Source organism: Lithobates pipiens, unplaced genomic scaffold, assembly GCF_037356315.1.
Source record: "Lithobates pipiens isolate NorthernLeopardFrog02 unplaced genomic scaffold, aLitPip1_a1.2 Scaffold_27, whole genome shotgun sequence".
In the NCBI taxonomy this organism is placed as follows: domain Eukaryota; kingdom Metazoa; phylum Chordata; class Amphibia; order Anura; family Ranidae; genus Lithobates; species Lithobates pipiens.
Window position 1 is genome coordinate 28,751,446 of NW_027507788.1, and position 24,637 is coordinate 28,776,082.

The window sequence follows — 24,637 nt, forward strand, 5'->3', positions numbered from 1 at the left end:
AAAAGCGGAAATACACTTTAATTATTTGTATTATATGCCTTATTTACACCATTGCACTATGATAAAGCATACATTAGCCTGTGTTATATTGCACCCTATTGTCTAAAAAACTGCACCTGGGAACACACCAATTGGTATTAAATGGCAGTAGGTTACCATGCACCGCAGTGAGCACTTAGGGCTCGTTCATAAAGTTTGTTAACAAAAAAAAGTAAACAGTGTGATGCGCCAGTATCGGCACATTAACACTTTGCTGGACTGGACAGCACACCAGCCCGCTGAGTGGCAATGCAGCAGATGGTGTACAGTTCTGCCAGAGTCGATGTTCCTTAGAGCAGTGCTTCTCAACTCCAGTCCCCAAGGTGCCCCAACAGGTCATGTTTTCAGGCTTTCCATTACTTTGCACAGGTGATTTGATCAGTTTCACCGCCTTAGTAATTACTACAGCCAAGGAAAATCCTGAAAACATTACCTGTTAGGGCGCCTTGAGGACTGGAGTTGAGAAGCACTGCCTTAGAGTTCTATTAGCCACCATGTGGTGACCCGCAAATTGCTGAAAAAAGAAAAAAAAGCACTGCATGCAGTACGTTTTTTAAGGCACACCACCCCCGTACACAACTCTAACACAATGCTGTGTATCGGCCACACCAGAGACCAGGCATTTTGCCTTGTTGTGTGGTAGGGGTGCGGTGTGACTGCGCTGGAATAGTCGCCAAACACAGTCCCACCATACTTGGTAAGAATGGACCCTAAGGCTTGATTCACACCTATGCTTTTTTTTTTTTGTGCATTTTGCAGCTTTGTACTACAGTCCATTTAACATGGTTTCCTATGGAACACGTTCTGTAGAGCAAATCTGCAAAAAACACTAAAAATGCCATAGGTGTGATACACATTTTACAATTTTCTTTAGATTTTTTTTTCCCTTTAAATTTACCAAAACCATATAATATGTGGTTCAAACCTAAACTCTTTCAATTTGTATGCAATCAGGCAGGCCCTTTCACTACATAGTTGAAGTCAAACAACAAAAGTTGTATAGTGTGTATCCAGCTTTAGGAGGAATGCATTAAAACTGGTGCGCACAGAATTTGGTGCAGCTGTGCATAGTAACCAATCAGCTTCTAACTACAGCTTGTTCATTGAACCTTTTGACAATTATCCACTAAGGTCTGATTCACACCTATGCATTTTTAGTGCTTTTTGCATTTTGCAGATTTACACTACAGTCCATTTAACTTGGTTTCCTATGGAACACGTTCTGGAGTTGAAATCTGCAAAATGCAAAAAGCACTAAAAATGCACAGGTGTGAATCCAGCCTTAAGCCCCGGACCATTTTGCAGGCCAAAGACCAGAGCTCTTTTTGCGATTTGGCACTACGTCGTTTAACTGACAATTGCGCAGTCATGCAACGTGGCTCCCAAACAAAATTGACGTCCTTTTTTCCCCACAAATAGAGCTTTCTTTTGGTGGTATTTGATCACCTCTGCGGTTTTTATTTTTTGCGCTATAAACAAAAAAAATTATTTACAAAATATTTTACATTTTGCTATAATACATACCCCCCAAAAATATATAAAAAAAGCTATTTTTTTCTCAGTTTAGGCCGATACGTATTCTTCTACATATTTTTGGTAAAAAAAACAAAAAAAAAATCGCAATAAGTGATTGGTTTGCGCAAAAGTTATAGCGTTTACAAAATAGGGGATAGTTTTATGGCATTTTCATAATTTTTTTTTTTACTAGTAATGGCGGCAAGCAGCAGACATTTTTGACACATTTTTGGGACCATTGTCATTTATACAGCAATCAGTGCTATACAAATGCACCGATTCCTGTGTAAATGACACTGGCAGTGAAGGGGTTAACCACTTGTTGGCAGTGTAGGGGTTAAGTGAGTCCTGGGGCGCGTTTCGAACTGTGGGGGGCGTGGCTGTGTATGTCACGTCACTGATTTCTGCTCCCGATCACAGAGAGCAGAGATCAGTGACACTGTCATTAGACAGAACGGGGAGATGCTTGTTTACATTAGCATCTCCCTGTTCTTCCTCCCCGTGAAACAATTGCGGGTATCCCTGCGGCGATCGAGTCCACGGGACCCGTGATCGGACTCACGGAGGTCTCAATCGGCGCGTGCACGTGATGGTATGGCAGCAAATTTAAAGGGACGTACCTGTACACCCATTTGCCTGTCCCTGCCATTCTGCCGACGTATATTGGTGTGCGCCGGTCGGCATGTGGTTAAACCTAAAAGCTGATTGGTTACTATGCACAGCTGCACCAGTTTTTGTAAATCTCCCCCTTAGGCTGGCTGTACATTATACAATTTTTTTTGTATAACATGAGGTCAAACCTAAACACTTTCAATTTGTATGCAGGCAGCACGCAGGCTTGCACTACAGAGTTGAAGGTAAATCTAAAGAAAATTGTATGGTGTGTCAAGGTGCTATTCAAATGGCACCTTCGTGTACCAACATGTGCATTACTAAAAAGCAAAGGTGTGATTCTGGCTTTTATTATATGTAAACCAGAATTTTAAGGATTCTTTCAAATATGACCTGGTGATTCTACAATGAAGGTCCTTGTTCAGGTGCTCCCTGTTATAGGGTGACTGTTATTTTCCAGTTAGACTCCTCCATTGTAAACTGTCACACAGGCTACCAATGGAGACTACAAGCAGCCACATGTAGGGTCCACGGTTGCTGCCATTAGGAAGCTGGCCCAGAGCAATGATGTGGGAGGAGTACAGGAAGTGGCTGAGAAAAACTGAAGGAGAACGGCAGCATCAAGTTGACAAAAGATTTAAAAAAAAAACAGTTTTCTTAAGAAGAAGAAAAGAAAACATGGAAATTGTTTTTGGCACACAGTAGCAAACAAAATTTTAGTGGTTTATATCCAATATGTCGCAAACCTTTGGTCCTGCAGCTCTTGAAGACCTATTTGCACCATGTCAATGGATGTCATGCACACTGGAATTATGACCAACTGTCATCGGACTAAAGCGATCAGATTGTTGTCATTGGATTATCTGTTGACAGACGGTTGTCCTAAAACCTGACCGTTAGTACGCTCCTTCTGACAACTGTTGTCCAACTTTCGGCCAACAAATGTTGGATGGCAGGCTAGAAAATTTTCAGCGGACAACTCTGTTGTATGATTTTCGTATAATCAGTACACAAGTCTGTCACACAAAAGTTGATAGTACAATCACAAATGATCGGAATCAATGCTCACCAAACACGAAATTAGCAGAAGGAGCCCAAAGGGTGGCGTTCAAGAGCTGAAATTCCTCGTAGTACGTCACTATGTTCGTGTTTGTTGAATGACAATTTTGTGCAGCTAGTATGCAAGACAAGTTCCTGGAACAGGCCCCTTAGCCAACAATCAGATCGTGTGTATGAGGCTTTAGCCTTGTTCTACAGGTCATGTATATGTCTTATAATAAGCAGGCTTAAATGTCCATTTTCACATTTATTAAGAAAACAACATTTCACACAAATCAATATGGATAAGAGGCAATCAGTACATTCTGTTTTTTCATTAAGCTTCTGTTGGCATTGCCAAACAAAGCAACGTGACTTAAAAAGCGAGAAAACATACAGTCAAAATTTCAATGGTAGCATATGATCAAACAGATAAAACAACATTACATAACCTGAACTCAATGCTTTTTCTTTATATGATTTTGTGTAAAATAAAATGAATCTCGTACATAAAGCCAATACACTTAAAGCAAAGTAGCCTGCCAACAGGACGGTTTAAAATGTTTTTTTTTACCAGAACCAGCGGCGTTGGGGGACCTCTTGTATTTTGTCTTCCTGGGGTGCTGTTGAATTGACAGGTTACAATCAGCATTTCTAAACTTTTTTTTACCCTAGAAGAACCCTTGAAATGTGTGTCAGGTCTCGAGGAACCCCTATTCATCGGGGGGTTACTGGAAAAAAAAATGTCCCTTTCATTGTTGGTCAGTGGGAAAAATGAATCTTACATTGGTGGTCGGTGAGAAAAATGTCAACCATACAAATACCAAAAAAAAAATGGTGTCATGTTGCTAATGCTGCCCTGGAACTATGCAGGAACCATCTACTGAGAGATCAATCAGCCACAGCTCAAGGAACCCCCCAGCAATCTCTGGAGGGACCCTGGTTGAGAATGGCCGGAATAAATCCTTGTGGGGTTTGCTTAAGCTCATTAAACGGACTGCATTATTTCAATATCCGTCAAATGAATAAAGTAAACCCTCTCGTAAAGTAAAACAGGTTGTGATCAAAGCAGCCACACTAACTCCCAGACTGTACTAGTACGGGAGCAGTGAACCTGAACTTACCCGAGCTTCACTTAAGGTGACATCACAACCATCCAGCATGCAAGACCGGGGGAGAAACAGCAGCTTCCACGTATCTCCTTTGAAACAATTCTGTTACAATTTAGAAAAAAAAAAACGAAAAAGAAGCTACCTGCCAATGGCAATTCTTATAATCTATCTCTGTGGTGGGTGTCAAGCCTAATCTCCACTATCTTCTGGAGCAGAGAGGGCCATACTGTGACCAACAGGAGTGGAAACTTTCCTTACATCAGTGGGAGTAAACATCAACACATTTGGTATTATGGGGAGGAATAATGCCCCGTTGTTGGTGTCATGCTATTGGCATCAGTGGGGGAAATGGTGCCCCATTGTTGGTGTCAGATGGCAGAATAGCATCTCCTATCAGTGGGAGACATAGTGCCCCAGGTTCAGCATAAAGGCAAGCAAAGAGCCGCAGTTTGGAGACCATTAGTCTAGGGCAGTGATGGCGAACCTTGGCACCCCAGATGTTTTGGAACTACATTTCCCATGATGCTCAAATACACTGCAGAGTGCATGAGAATCATGGGAAATGTAGTTCCAAAACATCTGGGGTGCCAAGGTTCGCCATCACTGGTCTAGGGCTACGACTGCCAAAGAGTCTTTAGCAACCAACACGTCAAGGCATGTTGGATGCCTATTCACCCCCTTAGTTCTTTGACTTCATCTACGCCTCCCCAAGCCACTACTGTATCCTGTAGTCAGGTAGGGGCCAGCAGATGGGACCATGGCACATGGTGGGGTAGACAAGAACCTGGCACACCCAGAAGTGCCATATGTTGAAGATTCTGCTGAAGGCCACAGCCCATGATTAAATCTAGGACCAAGAGGTAAGAATTAGAAGATATCTTTTACAGGGAGCTTTCATTTCAATGTTATTGGATAGTAATAGAGTTCCTTTAAGGCATTGTTTTACAACTCCAAGTCCTTGAGAAAACTTCACAGGTCATGTTTTCTTTGTTACTAGTGCACCAAGATGTCACTTGTTTGATTTATATGCCCACTGAAGCAAAGCCTGCAAATATAACATGTTTTGGGTTCTTGAGGGCTGCAGTTGGAAGGTTGGGAAAGGTAATAACTGACTGTATAGTTAGTGTTACCTGTCTTGTTCCCTTATACCTGCACAGTATTTTGAAGTATCCCTTGTGCCTTAAAGAAAAATTGTTTTTTCTGGTCGCCCAAAACCTTTAACTCCATGAAATTCACAGAACTACCAATTTACCCATTTGGCTGCAAATGCTGCTGTGGTCCCTCAGAGTGGTTGGCAAGGTGAACCCCAAGCTTTGGTAATGTTATGTTATCTCTGCTGAAGGCTAAAATCATAGTTGGGCAACGGCATTGACTAGCAGTTTTTGCCTGAAGGTAAGCCAAAGATCACATAAGCAACGCCTAGGCATCTGGCCACGCAGCCGGCTTTTGTGAGAGCCTAAAGCACTGTTTTATGGCAGATGGCAGTTTGAGGTCTTCTTCAAAGATCAAAGGATTCAAAAAATATTTTTTTTTGATACTTAAGGTCCACTTTAAGGGTAGTAAAATATAATAATTACTATTGGCAAAGCTGGTGACACTTGTTAGGATGGGTCAAGCACAAGGTTTTTCTGACTTCATATGCCTTCAACGTGTTATGGTACAAATGTATTAGTACCGATACTTGTTAGTGGCTTAGGCTCAGCTCTTCCAGACTCTGGTTATAGAGTTCTACTGCAGCAGACAGCTAGCGTATGTCCTATGCCAGGACAACTAAAAAACACAATCAAGCCTTTTTAAGAACTATTTGCAAAGCATCAATTCCTAAACAGGTGTCCATTACAGAAGCTGGCAACTCAGGGCAAGACAGATATTCTCATCACTGGTATCTATTGCACCTGGAAAAGGAAACTTTTTTTTGCGGTATGTACGCATTCAGAAACTCCAAAACTCGCTCTCACATTCCTTCTTGGGCTTTAACTGGTAATAAGACAAAAGAGGGATTTGTCTTGATATCAAGGAGGCAACCTTGAAACAACAACACGTCCAAGAAGGCCCAGATTAGGGAATAACTAGAGGGCTCCAGAAACTTCCCCCCATGGGCAGATGTGGCGACACATAACAGGACCAAACTGCAACTGGTACGCTAAAAAAACTAATCCAAAAGATGGTCACCATTATTGGACTCTACCCAGAACCATATAGGAGTTCTCCTGCTAAACGGGGGCTTTATGCAATCCATATCAAAATGAGTATGTCTTCTTAAAATAAAAGTGCCCACAGAGAACCACCGTAAAAGAACAGAACATCACAGTACAATGTTTGTCACCAATCCGAGGGCCATCAAAGGAGACTCTCTCTGCCGTATGCCACATTCAAGGGACATCCACTGAATACTGAGGTGACTGCATACAACCACATATGTTCAAACTGAAGCAGCACAGATCCCTCCAGGATCTAGGTACACCCCAGGTGTCTACATTGATATCAGGAACACCATTTTTAAAGTAGGAGGGGCAAAGCTTCCTAAGTGGTCAAGAGTGGAGCCAAGAAATGTAGCGGGAGACTTCCTATCTCAAACCCCTAAGAAATATAAGATGAGACACACTATAAATAATGCAGTAAATACAATCCAATTAATGCTCGTCTGATGCACTTCATGAGAACATCTACAATACAGATTAACGTTATTTGAAGCCGGAATCCCCATTTAACAAAACAGTTCTGCCCTTTAAGGCCCGTTGCCTGTAACATGGCAAGTGGTATTAATAGATCACAACGCTTTCTATGTCTGCCAAACACTCCATATTTATCATCTGCTGTTAAAAGAAACGGGCCAAGCTGTTCCAGTGTGCTTTTTTTACGCTGACATATTAGTGAGACAAAGGCTGCTATTCCTTATGTCACAGACAGGACTGGATGATAGCGGCTCGGGAAGAGCGTGCACACAGCTATTTAATAATGCAAATCTCAACAGCACAACAGAAAACGCTCTTAAATCTTTGCTACCCAGGCTACCGCTTTCATCCCTGGCCTTTGAAGTTGGCATTGTGAAAACAGCAATTTTCAAGCTATTACACCTGCCTTAAAATAGACATGTCACTACATGGGAGACCAAAATGCTGGAAAGGAGGACTGTAGGGGTAAAACAAGAAAAAAATATTGTTTTCAATAACACTGAATTGTGTTTAAGCAGTACCCTGAATAGATAAAGGTGCATAGGCACTCCTAAGCCTGCTGTAGCTGTATATCTGCATTGTGAGATCTAAGGCACTGTTGCCCCTGACTGCTAGTCTCGAGGGATTTGGAGTATGATTTGGCGGTGTCACTACTCCACTATTCTTGCTGGAGGCTTTGACTAGGGAATGTAAAGACCTACCTCTATACAGACACACTATATGGACCAAGACGCAGTAAATCAGTAAGCTGCTGGCAGACCATAGGCAAAACTGGCCACTAGTCTTTTGCCTTCTACTTCACTTTTTGGCAGACCATAGGCAAAACTAGTCTTCTGCCCTCTGCTTCACGTTTTTGGGCACGGCTTTCGGAGTTTAGCTCCTTTTTAAGCTCTGTTTAATCTTGATTTCATTCTAGGGGAGTAAAGTGATATTAAACCCCCAGTTTTTATGCACTTGCAGCTTCTTTATCCTTTGATCCTGACCTTTGTTTCTTTTTAAGCTGGTTCCATGAACACTGGCCCAGGTTACCTGTCTCAGGATGGCTCCTTTCTCTTGCAGTATTCTATGGAGCCACTCTATCCACGTAGGGGCTAGAGCTGTGCTTCCCTGCACTGTGCGCATCAATAGAAACATATTGTCTAAGATGGCAAGGCACTCCCCTCCTCCTCCCTTCTTCAATCAGACTGGCTTCAGACTGCACTGTCCCACTGTTAACTCTTTCCAGTTTAAACCAGACGTTCAGGGAAGCAGCACTGGGAGGGCCAGAAGCACTGAACATTTCAAACTACACATGCTGGGGTATTTTTACCAAATAATTTACTATTGTTGTGCAACTTTTGCAGTAAAAAACACTGATGGTTTACCTTTTGCTTTTAAAGGAGTTGTAAAGGCAGAAGATTTTTTATCTTTCTATGCATTAAGATAAAAAACCTTCTGTGTGCAGCAGCCTCCCCAGCACCCCATAAACACCTGAGCCCCTGATGAATACCTGATGTCCACAAGTATCTTAGACATCCAGGACTCTCCTCCTGATTGGCTGTAACACAGCATTGGCTCCCGCAGCTGTTGATCAAAGTGAGTGAGCCCATCAAAAAAGAGAGGGGGTGGGACCGGGTCAGGGCTCCGTGTCTGAATGGACATGCGGAGCTGTGCCTCGGCTCGGGTGCCCCCATAGCAAGCTGTGGGGGCACTCGACAGGAGGGAGGGTCCAGGAGAGCAGAAGAAGGACCCGAGAAGAGGAGGATTGGGGGCTGCTCTGTGCAAAACCAACTGCACAGAGCAGGTAAGTATAATATGTTTGTTATTTTTATTTTTTTTTAATAAAAAAAAAAAGGAGGCTTTACAATCACTTTAATTACAGCTTGATAGGAATATGGAAATATTTTAAAGTTTGTAGACTGGCCACATTTTCAATTTAAGGTCCCTTTGTCTTGAATGAAATGTTGTTGGTTTCAGATGGTATTAGAAGGTTAATTATTGGAGTACTGTAATCCTTTTCTGGAATTATGTAAGTCCAGCTTTCAGTAGCTGTAATTTTGCCCATTCAATTAATTCCAGTCAATGCAGCCCATTAATTTAGGTTTGACATTCCTGTCCTAAATCAACAAAAACACCACTAATTGTACTTATCTCATAGTGTGTGGAAACGGCTATGAGCAAATGTAAAAATTTTAAGAAAAAGAAAAAAAAAAAACATTAAAAAAGCATCCCTTTATTATTCTGTTCTCTTATCCAGCATTGTGTCTCCTCTGATAGGACAAGAACATTCCAGTGTACAGCCATATCCTCTAAAATGTAGGTAGCCGGGACCCCAAACGTTTTAATGCATCAGGCTGCTGCCAAAGTGACAACAACATGAGGTTCCAAGTAGCTCAAACTGCAATGATGCGGAGGGTTCACTGCTGGCTCAGCTAACAAAAAAAACAGTTCCATCATCTATAAAATAGCGACAGGTACACTTTAAAGAAAGAAAAAAAATTCTTAACAATTAAAATGATAAAAAATTAAGTTTATGTTCACCCCAAAACCAATTAATAACCTCTTAATCAAAGCGCTAAGCAATATTTGTCTCTGATCTTTGGAGCGTAACGTTCTTTGAATTCCCGTCATCAGATTCAGAAAGCAGGATGTGATATTTGGCGGAGGACGGTTTGGTTGTGTGCAGCACGCGAGCCTGAATAGGAGACAAAAGAGTGACAGATCAGATCACAGGCCGGCTGGAGAAAGATCACAGACGTATGGCAAAGCCAGTGCTAAGATCAGCGAGAATACGGCTTCCTTCCTACATCAAGTCTGGATTTCCAAAGGCTGGACATTCTTTCTGCAATTCTTTGACATCTTTATTACAAGCTGACCAATGTATAGAGGGCAGCCCTGTGCAAATTTCTACATGACTAAAAAAGAAAGAAAAAAATAAACAGCACAATTAACGTGTAGGTAGATATGACAGACCCATGTGGACTTCCTCTGACCATCCATGATGGGCATACAGCACCTCACATTGACTTTGTATACAGAAAAGATCATTGGAGGCTCTCCATCTCTCTGCTGATTTTTACAGCTTCTGTATATGTACCTACTATGTGACCCGCTCGCACAATATTCCTATATTATACAAAGTCGCGGTCTGTTTTGTGGCTTTTTTTTCTTGTGATCCCAGGGGCCCATAGGTTCTTTGCCGGTGTTCCGTCGAGAAGTGCCCAGGTTGTACTGCGCATGCTCCATACGGAACAGCACAACAGCTGATTTTACGATCAGCTGTTGTGACGGCGAGAATACATTTTTCTGTCAGATTGTGCCCCGCACGCCCGTGGTGAGTTTGTCGGTGAGGGGCGGATTTCTGCATATTGTGGCCGAAATGTATAAATGATGGGCAGTTGGGGGCAGAATTTTTTAAAGATGGGCAGTGCTGCAAAACAAATTTTTCTATGCTATTCTTCGAAGAAGATCATAAAAATCAGCTGTTGTGCCGTTCCGTACGGTGCTTGCGTGGAGCATGCGCCATTCGTCTCAGGCACTTCTCGACACAACACTGGTGTTTCGTCAAATATGGCGACCCATCACCTTTGGCCTACAGAAGTGACAATCCGCTGAGAAATTTTGCACCGCGAATGTGCAACTTGCCGATATACGTTCCAAAAGTTTTTACGACAATACAGAGCAGTGAAACCAGCAGATAATGTCACGGAAGTGACGTTACAAGACAAGCTTCTTTTGTATAATTAGACACCACTTTGCAACAGGGCCCCTCGTGGGCTCGCCACAATTTGTGCACGGCCTCGCTTTGCTTGGCATAATTATAATCTGACTCTATGTTGGCTTGGATGGTGGGGCTTGAACCTGGACTTAGGGGTGGAGCCACATAATAACTGCGCAAGCGCAGTTCAACGTCAGCTCCGTCACACTATCTGACGGTTTTAGTGTGCTGTTTTGTCGTAAAAGTGTTGGAACGCATATGGCGGCGGCGCGCATGTGCACTCCAGAGGGTAGCCAAATGTGATGGGTCGCCATATGTGACGATACACCGGCTCTCCCCGTTTCCCCCCGGTGGTCATTGAAGGATGTGTTTCATGATGTTATACATCAGGGATATGCATTTAGCGGTCCTCCAGCTGTTTCAAAACTACAAGTCCCATCATGCCTCTGGGTGTCATGCCTGTAGCTGTCAGTGTCTTGCTATGCCTCATGCGACTTGTAGTTCTGCAACAGCTGAAGGTCCGCTAATTGCATATCCCTGTTATACATAGTTCTATTATGGCTATTCTGACAGTATAGCCATACCACATTGTAATAGCAGGGGGTGGGCAACCTCGGCCCTCCAGCTGTTTTGAAACTACAAGTCCCACAAGACATTGCAAGACCCCTACATTTTGGGAACCATCTCAAGTTGTGACCCACATTTGGTGGAAATATTACATATCTAAAATAAACGATGAAAAGCCTTTGTATCTATGCCACATACACTATATTCCCAAAAGTATTGGGACGCCTGCCTTTACACGCACATGATAATGGTATCCCAGCCTTGGTCCGTAGGGCTCAATATTGAGTTGGCCCACCCTTTGCAGCTATAACAACTTCAACTCTTCTGGGGAGGCCGTCCACAAGGTTTAGGAGTGTGTCTATGGGAATGTTTGACCATTCTTCCAGAAGCACATTTGTGAGGTCAGGCACTGATGTTGGACGAGAAGGCCTGGCTTGCAGTCTCCACTCTAATTCATGCCAAAGGTGTTCTATGGGGTTGAGATCAGGACTCTGTGAGACCAGTCAAGTTCCTCCACCTCAAACTCGCTCATCCATGTCTTTATGGACCTTGCTTTGTGCACTGGTGTGCAGTCGTGTTGGAACAGGAAGGGGCCATCCCCAAACTGTTCCCACAAAGTTAGGAGCATGAAATTGTCCAAAATGTCTTGGTATGCTGACGCCTTAAGAGTTCCCTTCACTGGAACTAAGGGGCCAAGCCCAACCCCTGAAAAACAACCCCCACACCATAAACCCCCCTCCACCAAAGGATTTGGACCAGTACACAAAGAAAGGTCCATAAAGACATGGATGAGCGAATTTGGGGTGGAGGAATTTGTCTGGCCTGCACAGAGTCCTGACCTAAACCTGATAGAACACCTTTGGGATAAATTAGAGTGGAGACTGCAAGTCAGGCCTTCTCGTCCAACACTCGATGTCCGCAGGGATAACCGCGATCGTCTCACGGAGAGGAAGAATGGGGAAATGCTAATGTAAACAAGCATCTCCCCGTTCTGCCTAATGACACTGACACTGATCACAGCTCTCTGTTATCAGGATCGGGGATCAGTGATGTGTCACACACGCCCCCCCCACAGTTAGAATCACTCCCTAGGACACACTTAACCCCTACATTGCCACCTAGTGGTTAACCCCTTCACTGCCAGTCACATTTACACAATAATCAATGCATTTTTAATTGCATCGGTCGCTGTAAAAATATGAATGGTCCCATAATCACACCAAAAGTGTCCGACGTATCCGCGATAATGTCGCAGTTACAATAAAAATCGCAGATGTCCACCATTACTAGTAAAAAAATATATATATATATATCAATAAAAATGCCATAAAACTATCCCCCATTTTGTAGACGCTATATCTTTTGAGCAAACCAATGAAACGCTTATTGCAATTTTTTTTTTTTTTTTTTTTACAAAAAATATGTAGAAGAATACGTATCGGCCTAAACTGAGGGGGAAAAACGTTTTTTTATATATTTTTTGGGGGATATTTATTATAGCAAAAAGTAAACAAAGAATGCATTTTTTTTTCAAAATTGACGTTTTTCTTTTGTTTATAGCGCAAAAAATAAAAGCCACAGAGGTGATTAAATACCAACCAAAAGAAAGCTCTATTTGTGGGGGAAAAAAGAAAGTCAATTTTGTTTGGAAGCCACATCGCATGACCGTGCAATTGTCAGTTAAAGCGACGCAGTGCCGAATTGCAAAAAGTGCTCTGGTCTTTGGTCAGCCAAATGTTTCAGGGCTTAACTGGTTAAGGTTCATTTACGAACTGGTTAAAAAAAAAAAAAACCTTCAATGTATTTTCAGGCTATTTTCACACGGCGATTAGCACACCCTGCGAATTCCAGCAGCAAGAATCTGCTGTGGCAGCAATGACAGGTGTGTGCGACAAGATTTTAGATTCACATACACTTTAAAATGATACTAAACACACCCTGTCTGCCCCTTCTCTTTCTGTATATGGATGATGGCGCTGTAATTATTTTATTAAAAAAAAGTACCTTTTTCCTAATCAATATCCAGCTGTCACATGACCCAGCTCTCTCCCAGCCTGTCTGCAGGGAAACATAAGCAGGAGGAGCTTCTAGTCCTCTGCTGATGGTCACATGTTCAAAACAAAAAAAACAGCCTTTGGAATACAGAGTTAAAATAAATAAAACCAATAAACTGTTTTAAATTCTTATACAAATATATATTTGAAATCAAATTCTTATTATTTCTTGCCAATAACATGGAGTGGGTGGATTTCTGCCAGTCACAGGCTGTGTCACGGCCCTCCAGCCTGTGTCTTAGAATAGGAGGGAGGTGAAGCCTCCATTATTCTACATGTAATATCCCACCCCCATTGTGTTTGGCTGGTTAGTGGGCATGGAAGAGTGGGCTGTCATTGACCACTGGGTATACGCCCACATGTGTGACTCTATAGTCACATGGGCTGCTCAGATGTGATAGGGAGGAAATGCTCAGAATAGAAACTCACTGAAAACTGAGCATGTGCAGAGTTGACACCACAGCTGCAAAATCCCTCGCTGAATTGGGGACATGGACAGAAGGGAGAGAGAGAGAACAACAGGATCAACCAGAATACAGGGAATGAATCTCACAGTGAGTGAGTATAAATAGCATGTAATACACGGTTTATTGATAGGTTTTTATGATGTGGGTTTAGTGACACTTTAACACAGCTGTTTTACAAAAGTAAATTTACTTCTTATTTAATATGTAACTAAACCGTTCTATCCTGTACAGCCAAAGAAGCTGCTATCTTAGCCACTGTTTGATCTGCAGTTGCCGTGGTGCCACGCTTGTGATCAGTTAGGACAACAGCCATTTAATGGTTTGACAGTTCAGAATAGAATGCGAGTAACCGGGACAGTTATCATTCCCGGCATGCCTTGAATGTAACCGTTTTAGGAATACCCAAACCTGCCCGATGACCCTCGAAGCTGAAAATCACTGTAGTAGGAATCGCTACTCCAGTGATCAATACTAGCTTCCGGGCTGCCCTGCTGCATTCTGAACACAAGAGGATGACTGCTCAGCAGAATAGATATTACGAGTTGTAAGCATTTGATCGTCAGGTCGGACATTCCATTCCAAAAACCATGCCCATTAATAAAGCGGAGCTCTACCCAAAAGGGGAAGCTCCGCTTGTTTGCTCTCCCCCCCCCCCCTCCGCTGCCACATTTGGCATCTTTCGTGGGAGGGGGGAGCGGGTACCTGTTTTTGACAGGTACCTCTTCCCACTTCCTGGAGACCGCGTTGTGGCAAGGTGACCCGGAAGTTTGGCCCCCCTCCTCCTTTCCACCACCGCTGGGTTTTTCAGAAAGTGTAGCATGCTTTGCTCATGTGCAGTAGGGAACCAGCTGTGAACTTGCAGGGCTTCACTGCTGGTTTCCCTTGCAAGAAATGGCAGTGGCAGCACTAGAGAGTCAATTGAAAAATCGGCTGGGGTACCGACATTGGAGGATTCTTGGACAGGTAAGTGTCTTAATATTAAAAGTCAGCAGCTACAGTATTTGTAGCTTCTGACTTTTAATTTTTTTGTGGGGGCTGGAGCTCCCCTTAACCACTTCACACCCCGCCCACTATCACATGACGCCCGCAGGAGGGATCTCCCATTCTGGGTGGGTGTTATATGACATCCTGGGCTTTCCGGCCGTCTGGGGGGGGGGGGGTGCACGCTGCGTCACTCGAGACTCGATGTGCATGCCCGGCGACTGCAATGTCCGCCGGGCACCTGCAATTGCCAGTTAACAGAGCACACAGATCCACGTCCTGTCAGGTGAGAGGAGACTGATTGTGTGTTCCCAGTACAGAGGAACAGTGATTGGTCTCCTCCCCTTGTCAGTCCCCTCCCCCCTACAGTTAGAATCACTCCCTAGGTAACACAGTTAACCCCTTGATTGCCCCCTAGTGTTGACCCCTTCCCTGCCAGTGACATTTATACAGTAATCAATGCATTTTTATAGCACCGATCGCTGTATACATGTGAATGGTCCCAAAATGGTGTCAAAAGTGTCCAATCTGTCCGCCGCAATGTCACATAAAAAACGCAGCTCCCCGCCATTACTAGTAAAAAAAAAAAAAAAAAAAAAAATGCCATAAAACTATCCCCTATTTTGTAGACACTATAACTTTTGCGCAAACCAATCAATATACGCTTATTGCAATTTTTTTTACCAAAACTATGTAGAAGAATACATATCGGCCTAAACTGAGCAAAAAGTAAAAAATAGTTTTTTTTTTCAAACTTGTCGCTCTTTAGTTTAAAGCGCAAAAAATAAAAACCACAGAGATGATCAAATACCACCAAAATAAAGCTCTATTTATGGGGAAAAACCAGATAAAAATTTGGGTAGAGTGTTGCATGACCGCGCAATTGTCATTCAAACTGCAACAGTGCCCGAAAACTGGCTTGGAAGGAAGGGGGTGAAAATGCCCGGTATTGAAGTGGTTAAGGAGTCCCCCAAATTTTGTGGCTATAACAGCCTCCACCACTCCAAGAAGGCTTTCCATAAGATTATGGAGCGTCTCTCTGAGTGTGTCTTGTGCCCATTCAGCCCTTAAAAAAGCCTTAGTAAGGTCAGGTACCAACATTGGATGAGAAGACTGGCTGGTTGTCTCACAGGTGTTCAAAGGGGTTGAAGTCCGGGCTCTGTGCAGTTCCTCCATTTGATGGTTTGACACCCAATAGCTGCAAAAGTGGACCAATTCCATATTAATGGCCATGGTTTTGGAATAGGATGTCCAAAAAACTCATATAGGTGTGATGGTCAGGCTTCTGCAAACCTTTGGCCATATAGCCTAACCATTGAAGCGCTTCAGACTCTGACCAGTAGTATAAAATTAAAAATCAAACATGGACTGTAGGACATGGGGGAAGCTGGGAAATCAGATGCAGAGACTTCTTCATAAACAGCACCCTTTAAATTTAGACGGGATTCACTTGTACCGATCGCACTGATCGCCTACAGACACTCTGCATGGAATCGCTGTTGTAGCTAAGAGAGCTCACCAGGCTAAAAGCTTAATATAAACATTTTCCATTATTTATGTTTAGCTTACTTAATATAATTAATAGATGTTGTCTTTGATATTCGGATTTATTGAATGTTTAATTATTTAACATGCTTTATCTCGTGCAATGTAGGAAGGAACCATATAAATATTATATCAAGCAGAAAAACAGAATTAAACCGATTAGTGCTAAGAAACTGACCCGCTCTGGCGATCACATGACCAGCGGCTGGGTGTCTGAGGCGGTGCTGCTCACAGACTGCAGGCTGCCCTTGTAGATAGGAGTCCTCTTCTCTGCATCGATCCTGTAAATAGAATTAAAAAAACAAAAGAGGTGGTGATCGTCAATGCATGCTGAGTTCGGACACAGAGCCCTGGAGGAACCAGAAGCTCGGCAGATCCTACCACTGTTCGCTGAAGACATTCTGGGACTGGTGGTTAATTCAGGCCTAAGGCTGCATTCACACCTGAGCGTAGCGTGCTTGAACGTTTTTACCGGCGTTTTGTCGCGCGACGAGTGTTGTGTCACACTACAACGCGCGACAACGAGCGTTTTGTCACACTACAACGCGCGACAACGAGCGTTTTGTCCCACTACAACGTGCGACAACGAGCGTTTTGTCCCACTACAACGCGCGACAACGAGCGTTTTTAACTTCGGCGTTTTTTTTTCAGCCAATAGGAAAAAAAATTTTCATCTGCTTATTTTTTCTTGAGCAGATACAGCGTCAAAACGCCCGTAGAAACGCTCGTTGTCGCGCTAAACGCTCGAATCGATCGTTTCCATTAGTTTCTATGGGAATGAAAACACCCAAATCAGCCCAATTCGCGCGACAGAAAAGGGTCCGGAACTTGTTTGAGCTTCAGGCGACATGGAGTGGAGATGTGAACCATCTCCATTGAGAATAATGGATTTTTTCCCCTCCAGCGTTTTGTAGCTTCAGGCGTAGGGCTACAAAACGTTCAGGTGTGAACGGGCTGTAAACAAAGAGCACCTGTAGTCTTAAAGAAAACAAAAAAACTTGGCATTTCCCTTTAGGTTTTTTTTTTTTTTTTTTTAAAGATTAAGGTTATTAATAAGGGTGCTTTAGAAGAAAGTCATGCTGCATTCCATGGGTTGATCTCCTACTATTACCAGGCAAGCACTCAAGGACTAGAATGGGTATGGCACTTGGTGTTCTTCAATGGGAGAAAACCCCCAAAAATTGGCATTTCCCATTATATTTGCTTTAAATAGGGGTCTCAAACTGGTGGTCCTCCAGCTGTTGCAAAACTCAGTCCCATCATGCCTCTGCCTGAGGGAGTCATGTTTGTAACTGTCAGCCTTCCAATGCCTCATGGGACTTGTAGTTTTGCAACAGCTAGAGGGCTGCCTGTTTGAGACCCCTGCTTTAAAGATACAGGTTTTAGGGTGCTTTAGAAGGAAATCATGGTACATTCTATAGGCTAAATGGCTACTATCACCAGACAAGCACTCAAGGACCAGAGTGGGTACTGTACTTGGCTTTCTTCAATGGGAGAAAACAAAAAAATTTGACATTTCACGTTAGGTTTGCTTTAAAAGAAAAAGGATTTCGGCTGCTTTGGAAGGAAATTGTGGTGCATTCTATAGGCTAAATGGCTGCTATCACCAGGCAAGCACTCAAGGACTAGAGTGGGTACTGAACTTGGTGATCTTCAATGGGAGAAAACAAAACAATTTGTCATTTCACTTTAGGTTTGCTGTAAAGAAAAAGGTTTTAAGGTGCTTTGGAAGGAAATAGTAGCCATTTAGCCTATAGAATGCACCACGATTTCCTTAGAAAGCACCCCAAAACCTTTTTCTTTACAGCAAACCTAAAGTGAAATGCCAAGTTGTTTTGTTTTCTCCCATTGAAGAACGCCAAGTTCAGTACCCACTCTAGTCCTTGAGTGCTTGCCTGGTGATAGCAGCCATTTAGCCTATAGAATGCACCCCAATTTCCTTCCAAAGCACCCTAAATCCTTTTTCTTTTAAAGCAAACCTAACATGAAATGCCACTTTTTTTGTTTAATATAATATAATAATATAAATATAACATAAAAGGTTTTAGGGTGCTTTGGAAGGAAATAGTAGCCATTTAGCCTATAGCATGCACCACAATTTCCTTCCAAAGCACCCTAAATCCCTTTTTCTTTTAAAGCAAACCTAAAGTGAAATGGCAAGTTGATTTGTTTTCTCCCATTGAAGAAAGCCAAGTTCAGTACCCACTCTAGTCCTTGAGTGCTTGCCTAGTGATAGTAGCCATTTAGCCTATAGAATGCACCACGATTACTAAGCAAGCAGGCAAGGATTAGAGTGGGTACCATACCTAGCCTTTGTCAAAAGGAGAAAACAAAAAAACCTGCCAATAATTTTTAGATTTTCTTTAAAGATGGAAGTTTTAGGGGGCTTTATAAGAAATTCATGTTGCATTCCATAGACCAGGGGTGTCCAAACTTTTTTCAAAGAGGGCCAGATTTGATGAAGTGAACATACGCGAGGGCCGACCATTTTGCCTGACATTCTTTGAACCCTTAAAATTCAGTCTAAGTGTGTTCGTTTGAACACTAATACATGGCCCAATAAGAATTATCTTGCCTTTGTGGCTGTGTGTTGAAGAGATGAGCTCGGGCGCGTTATTTGGATATACCGTATTTATTGGCGAATAGCACGCACCTTCACTTTAAGAGGGAAGTTTCAGGAAAAAAACGTAAAATTTTTAATAAAAAAATGTGAAGCAAAATAAGGGTCCGTGCTCATCTGCGCGCCCACCATTGCTGGGAATGCAGCCCCCACAATTGCCAGGAATGCACCCACTATTGCCAGGATTTCACTCACCATTGCCAGGAATGCAGCCACCATTAGCCAGGAATGCAGCCACCATTAGCCAGGAATGCAGCCACCATTGCCAGGAATGCAGCCACCATTGCCAGGAATGCAGCCACCTTTAGCCAGGAATGCAGCCACCATTGCCAGGAATGCAGCCACCATTGCAGCCACCATTAGCCAGGAATGCAGCCACCATTAGCCAGGAATGCAGCCACCATTAGCCAGGATTTCACTCACTATTAGCCAGGAATGCAGCCACCATTAGCCAGGAATGCAGCCACCATTAGCCAGGAATGCAGCCACCATTAGCCAGGAATGCAGCCACCATTAGCCAGGAATGCAGCCACCATTAGCCAGGATTTCACTATTAGCCAGGAATGCAGCCACCATTAGCCAGGAATTCAGCCACCATTAGCCAGGAATGCAGTCACCATTAGCCAGGAATGCAGCCACCATTAGCCAGGAATTCAGCCACCATTAGCCAGGAATGCAGTCACCATTAGCCAGGAATGCAGTCACCATTAGCCAGGAATGCAGTCACCATTAGCCAGGAATGCAGTCACCATTAGCCAGGAATGCAGTCACCATTAGCCAGGAATGCAGCCAAAATTAGCCAGGATTTCACTCACCATTAGCCAGGAATGCAGCCACCATTAGCCAGGATTTCACTCACTATTAGCCAGGAATGTAGCCACCATTGCCATCAGTGCAGCCTTGGAGGGGACATGGAGGGGGCAGGACGAGCGCCAAAGAACAGGAGAATCTCCTGTTTACACAGCGGCCTCTTTAAGACAAAGTCCCGCCTCCTTTGATGGACAGAACAGTCGTCCAATGGCAGGGACGGGACTTCCTATTACAGAGGCTGCCGTGTAAACAGGAAATACTCCTGTGTGCACAGCGCTTGTACCGCCTCCCATCTCCGAGGCAGCCAGACTGAGACTATATATCTTTTGTGGCCTCGGCGCTGGGAGATCGTCGGGGGCCACAAAAGATATATATGTTTAGATAACTAGGCGGGCCATTCAAAACCGGACCGCGGGCCACGATTGGCCCGCGGGCTGGACTTTGGACATGCCTGCCATAGACTAATCTGCTACTATCACCAGGCAAGCATTAAGGAATAGAGTGCGTATCATATGTAGCCTTCATCAATGGGAAAACTAACTACACCATGAATCAGAATTATGGTCATTGTTAAAAGACAGGTGCTCTTTATCCCTAGCACTATTTTTTCTAAAGATCCAAACTCATCATAGACCTTTGTGAGAGGTCTACTTTAATATGAATACAAAGTTGAACAGATAGAAGGCAGAGGTTGGAGAAAGCAAACACAGAGGCCCCCCTCCAGACTCTTCCACGCCTCTTTAATCTCACTCACAGGCTGATCTGTGGCTTCTTCATCTGCTGCTTGCGGTGACGGAGGATGATGACAAGGAAAGTGATCAGCAGGATGGTAAGCACTGCTACAGGAAGAACGATGTACAGGAGGATGTCTCCCACTTGCAGGTCAGTATTGAAGTCTGTAAAAGGAAAACAATCTAATATGGTATAAGCATGCAGTGACACAGCGGCGATTAAGTACAAGTAAAACCTTTGTTGAGAAAAAAAATAAATAAAATTAAGTCATTTATAAACATTGCATGAATTCCAGCCAACCTCACTTGCAAGTGAGAGCGCTAGGTGGGAGGCTCTGCCTGCTGTGATCACACAATCACTGTCCGTGTCGTACAAAGATAAAAGCAGTGAGCCGGCCACACAAGTAGGAAATTGGATTTCTGGGGACATGGAGAGTGACTACAATTCAAGAGGTGCCTTCACCTACTTTCAGATGTTTCCATCCACCACGGATGCAACCCAAAAGCTGTGGTTTGAGTGGGTTTGCCTGTTGGTAGGCCTTGAGTGTCCCCTACAACCTCTGAGGCTATAGTATGTGTCAGCAGCTCTGGGCATCTTTCATCGAGTGTGGTAGCATCTTGGTTTTCAGTTTCACCTATGATATATGCAGGAGCTTCTCATGAACTCTGATGGCACCTGAGTGCCCAACCACATGCCATGGCCATTACATAGGCAGAATTATTCTCACTGTTGGATTACCCATTAAAGTGGTTGTAAACCCTTACAACACACTTTGACCTACAGGTAAGCCTAGATTAAGGCTTACCTGTTGGTCCGAGAAATATCTCCTAAACCTATACGGTTTAGGAGATATTTACCGAAAGACAGGCACCGTAGACAGCGGCGCGCAGGCGCACTGAGAACGCCGCCGTCAACGGCGATATGCCGTGCGTGTCGGCTCCCGTGCGCATGCGCGGGAGTGATGTCATCGCGGCTTCGCCGAATGACAACGGCGGAGCAGCGAGACCCACCGAGAAGATGGATGCGCCGGACTACAGGGGACAGCGGTGACATCGCTGGCTCCTGTGTCAGGTAAGTGACACATAATGGACTACTATGCGATGCATAGTAGTCCATTATGCTTTACCTTTGCAGGGAATGAAAGAGGAAGTAAACTCATCAGGGTTTACTTCCTCTTTAAATTGTCTGTAAACCCAACAATGATCTTCTCTTATTTTCTTCTTTTTGGTCTATAAAAAAAATACCATTAACAATGTTTTCTTATATCTGTTCAAGAGGACATTACGACACAAGCCCCTGGGGGACCTGAAAAGTTTCATTCTGCATTAATGGACTAAAAGGAGCTTGTGTCATTATATGCTCTTGAACAGATATAAGAAAACACTGTCAATGGTATTTTTAACAGACCAAAAGGAAGCAAATAAGAGAAGATCATAGTTGGGTTTACAAATAATTTAATGGGTAATCCAGTGGCGAGAATAAGTCTGCCTATGTAATGGCCATGTCATGTGGTTGGGCATTCAGGTGCCATCAGAGTTCATGAGAAGCTCCTGCACATATCATAGATGGAACTGGGAACCCAGATGTTGGATTGTATAACCCTTCATGGTTACACACAGCTATGAGGGAATAAGGTATGAAGGTGCTTTAAAGAAGAATTCCAGGTATGGATATTTTTACATTGTTGCAGTGGACGAATGTAACTTTGCATAAATGATACCTGTGGGATCCCTCTAGAACAGGGTTTCTCAACTAGAGTTCCTCCAGAGGTTGCTAGGGGTTCCTTAAGCAATGAGCAATTCCTGTTTCTCAGATAAGTTCCGACTGACACCACTGACCTTTTTAGCTATCTGTAAGAGGGTAAAGTATAAAGAGCATCCTTCCCACTGACCATCACACTGTATCATGAGTTGTAGATATGCAGGGGTTCCCTGAGACCAGAAAGTTATTTCAAGGGTTCCTCTGTGTTGAAAAGGCTTAAGAAGGTTGCCCTAGAACAGGGGTAGGGAACCTTTTTGGCTGAGAGAGCCATAAATGCCACATATTTTAAAATGTAATTCCGCGAGAGCCATGCAATATGTTTAAAACTAATTATTTTTTTTAATCGATTAATCGACTAATTTCAGTTATAACTGTAATATCCACGTCATCTCCCCCACTGTAATATCCACATGTCCCCTACGATTGTCTGCTTGCTTACCACTACACAGGCAGGCAGATCCACGAGCAGTTGAGGCGGGTGATGATGACGTCAACGCGCCACTCACCTAGGCTGCCGCCGGGTGTACCAAGATGGCCGCAGCTCCGGAGCTAGGCCAAAGCTGCAGCCTTTCCTATGGGCTCAACCCATGCATTGGCACACCACGCAATCTGCGGATTGAGAGGTGAGAGCCAGATGCAGCCATCAAAAGAGCCACATCTGGCTTCGAGAGCCATAGGTTCCCTACCCCTGCCCTAGAAGGTAAAAACTCCTGTAGTAGACCCTGAAACTCCTTTGATCTCCACTAGCTTCTAGGGCCCATGCTGCACCGCTGTCTGCCACATAGCGAACAAAAGAAGACAGCTGCTCGACATGGTAGCCATTCAGAGATTGTTTTGCATTGTTTCAATGAATACAAAGCGTTCTCTAATTGGACCAGGTAGAGAGGTGGGTTGCAACATCATGCTCTCTGCCTTGTCCAATCAGAGAATGCTTTTGATTCATTGAGAAAATGCAAGGCATTCTCTGAATAGCGTTAATGTCCAATGGCAGATCGGGAAGCTAGCAGAGATCGGTGTTGTAGTGGTGTCTACTATGGGGATTTTGAGCTCCTCAACCAAACTCTATAAACCTTAATACAGAAGAATCTATAAAACAGCTTTCCAGTCTCAGGGAACCCCTGCTAATAACTATATCTACAGCTCATGGTACATTAGTGTGATGATTACTTGGAAGAATGTTTCTTACATTTGTGATCATCGGAAGAACCCCCTTCCACTTTCCCCATACAGAAAGCTAAAAAAGATCATTGGTGTCAGTGGTCACTAATCTAAAGAGACAGAAATTACTCATTGCTCAAGGAAACCCCTAGCAGCATCTGGAGGAACCCTAGGGTTCCATGGAATCCTGGTTGAGAAAGTTCTATAATGATCCCACAGGTCCGGTATAAGCATAATATCATTGGTACAAGTTAGGTCAATGTAAATATGTAAAAATATCCATACCTAGACTTCTTTAATGTTACTATCATAGCTATGTGTTGTGCACTCATGACAAGCTCTGTTCAGAACAAAAGTACATGGGGGATTGTATGCTGTACATGCACTGATGTGAGCCTGGGCTGTATGGCACTGGTCAATAGCCCAATAGAAAGTTGTATTGCTCACCTACAATCTTGAGCATATCAGGATCCCTGGGAGTAACACGGAGCTCAAAGGATCTTGTCTTGACCAGACTGTACATATCTGGATGACGAGCCTGGCACACATATGTTCCTTCAGAGCCTTCATCAACATTTTTGATGGTGAGAGTGTCAGAGGGTAAAATCCAATCACTGTCCTACAAGGAAAAAAAAAAAAAAAGATATTATACAGCTGCACAAGACCATTATAAGTATACTCCAGGTAACCCTTTTGTGACCATAGGTAACTGAAATTTATATGCCCAGACCAAATTTAGCAGCTCAGTGTGCGTCTCTTTGACTAGAACTCTAACTAACCCTATGACGAATTTGCCATTTTGACAGTGTACAAAGTTGCACATTCCTAGGTCTTGGCTACAACAGGTAATCAAAGCTAAATTTCAGGTATGGCGCTGACCAATCACCTTAAGTTGGCCATATACTGATAGTTTTTTTCATTCGGTCTCAGCTGGCGGCTGTCAAACTACCCAAACAGCCACTACATCTGATTGGATGCAGCTGCTGTTTGGTTGAAAATTTTCCATTCAGCTTCCGTCGAATGATTAAAAAAAAATTTCAAAAAGTTTCTAGAGTGGGGGTGGCAGGGCCACTCACTGAGCGAATTTTGGGCGCTACCTTGGGAACTGGCTAAAATTCACATGGTGTATGGCCAGCCTTAGGCCTGTTCACAATCAACCTTCCAATTCATCTCCAAGGTGTTCAGTAGGGTTGAGGTCAGGGCTTTGTGCAAGAAACTCCTGCTCCTTCAAATCAAACTCATCAAACCATGTCT

At 43.5% G+C, this 24,637-nt stretch overlaps 1 protein-coding gene across 2 annotated transcripts in view; it reads right to left on the reverse strand.

Annotated features, from left to right (window-relative positions):
* Positions 1-3,459: 3,459 nt before the first annotated feature.
* The window catches only part of LOC143933701 (basal cell adhesion molecule-like), a 97,100-nt gene continuing 75,922 nt past the window's right edge, over positions 3,460-24,637 (reverse strand). The window contains exons 5-8 of one of the 2 annotated variants that reach the window (XM_077456690.1): positions 23,831-24,002; positions 20,487-20,628; positions 16,481-16,583; positions 3,460-9,665 (exon numbers count right to left, since the gene is read on the reverse strand). In XM_077456690.1, coding sequence (XP_077312816.1) covers positions 16,493-16,583; positions 20,487-20,628; positions 23,831-24,002 — 405 coding nt within the window. In that variant the 3' untranslated portion in view covers positions 3,460-9,665; positions 16,481-16,492. Of the gene's footprint in view, positions 9,666-16,480; positions 16,584-20,486; positions 20,647-23,830; positions 24,003-24,637 lie in introns of both variants that reach the window. The other variant, XM_077456689.1, reaches the window with a different exon arrangement.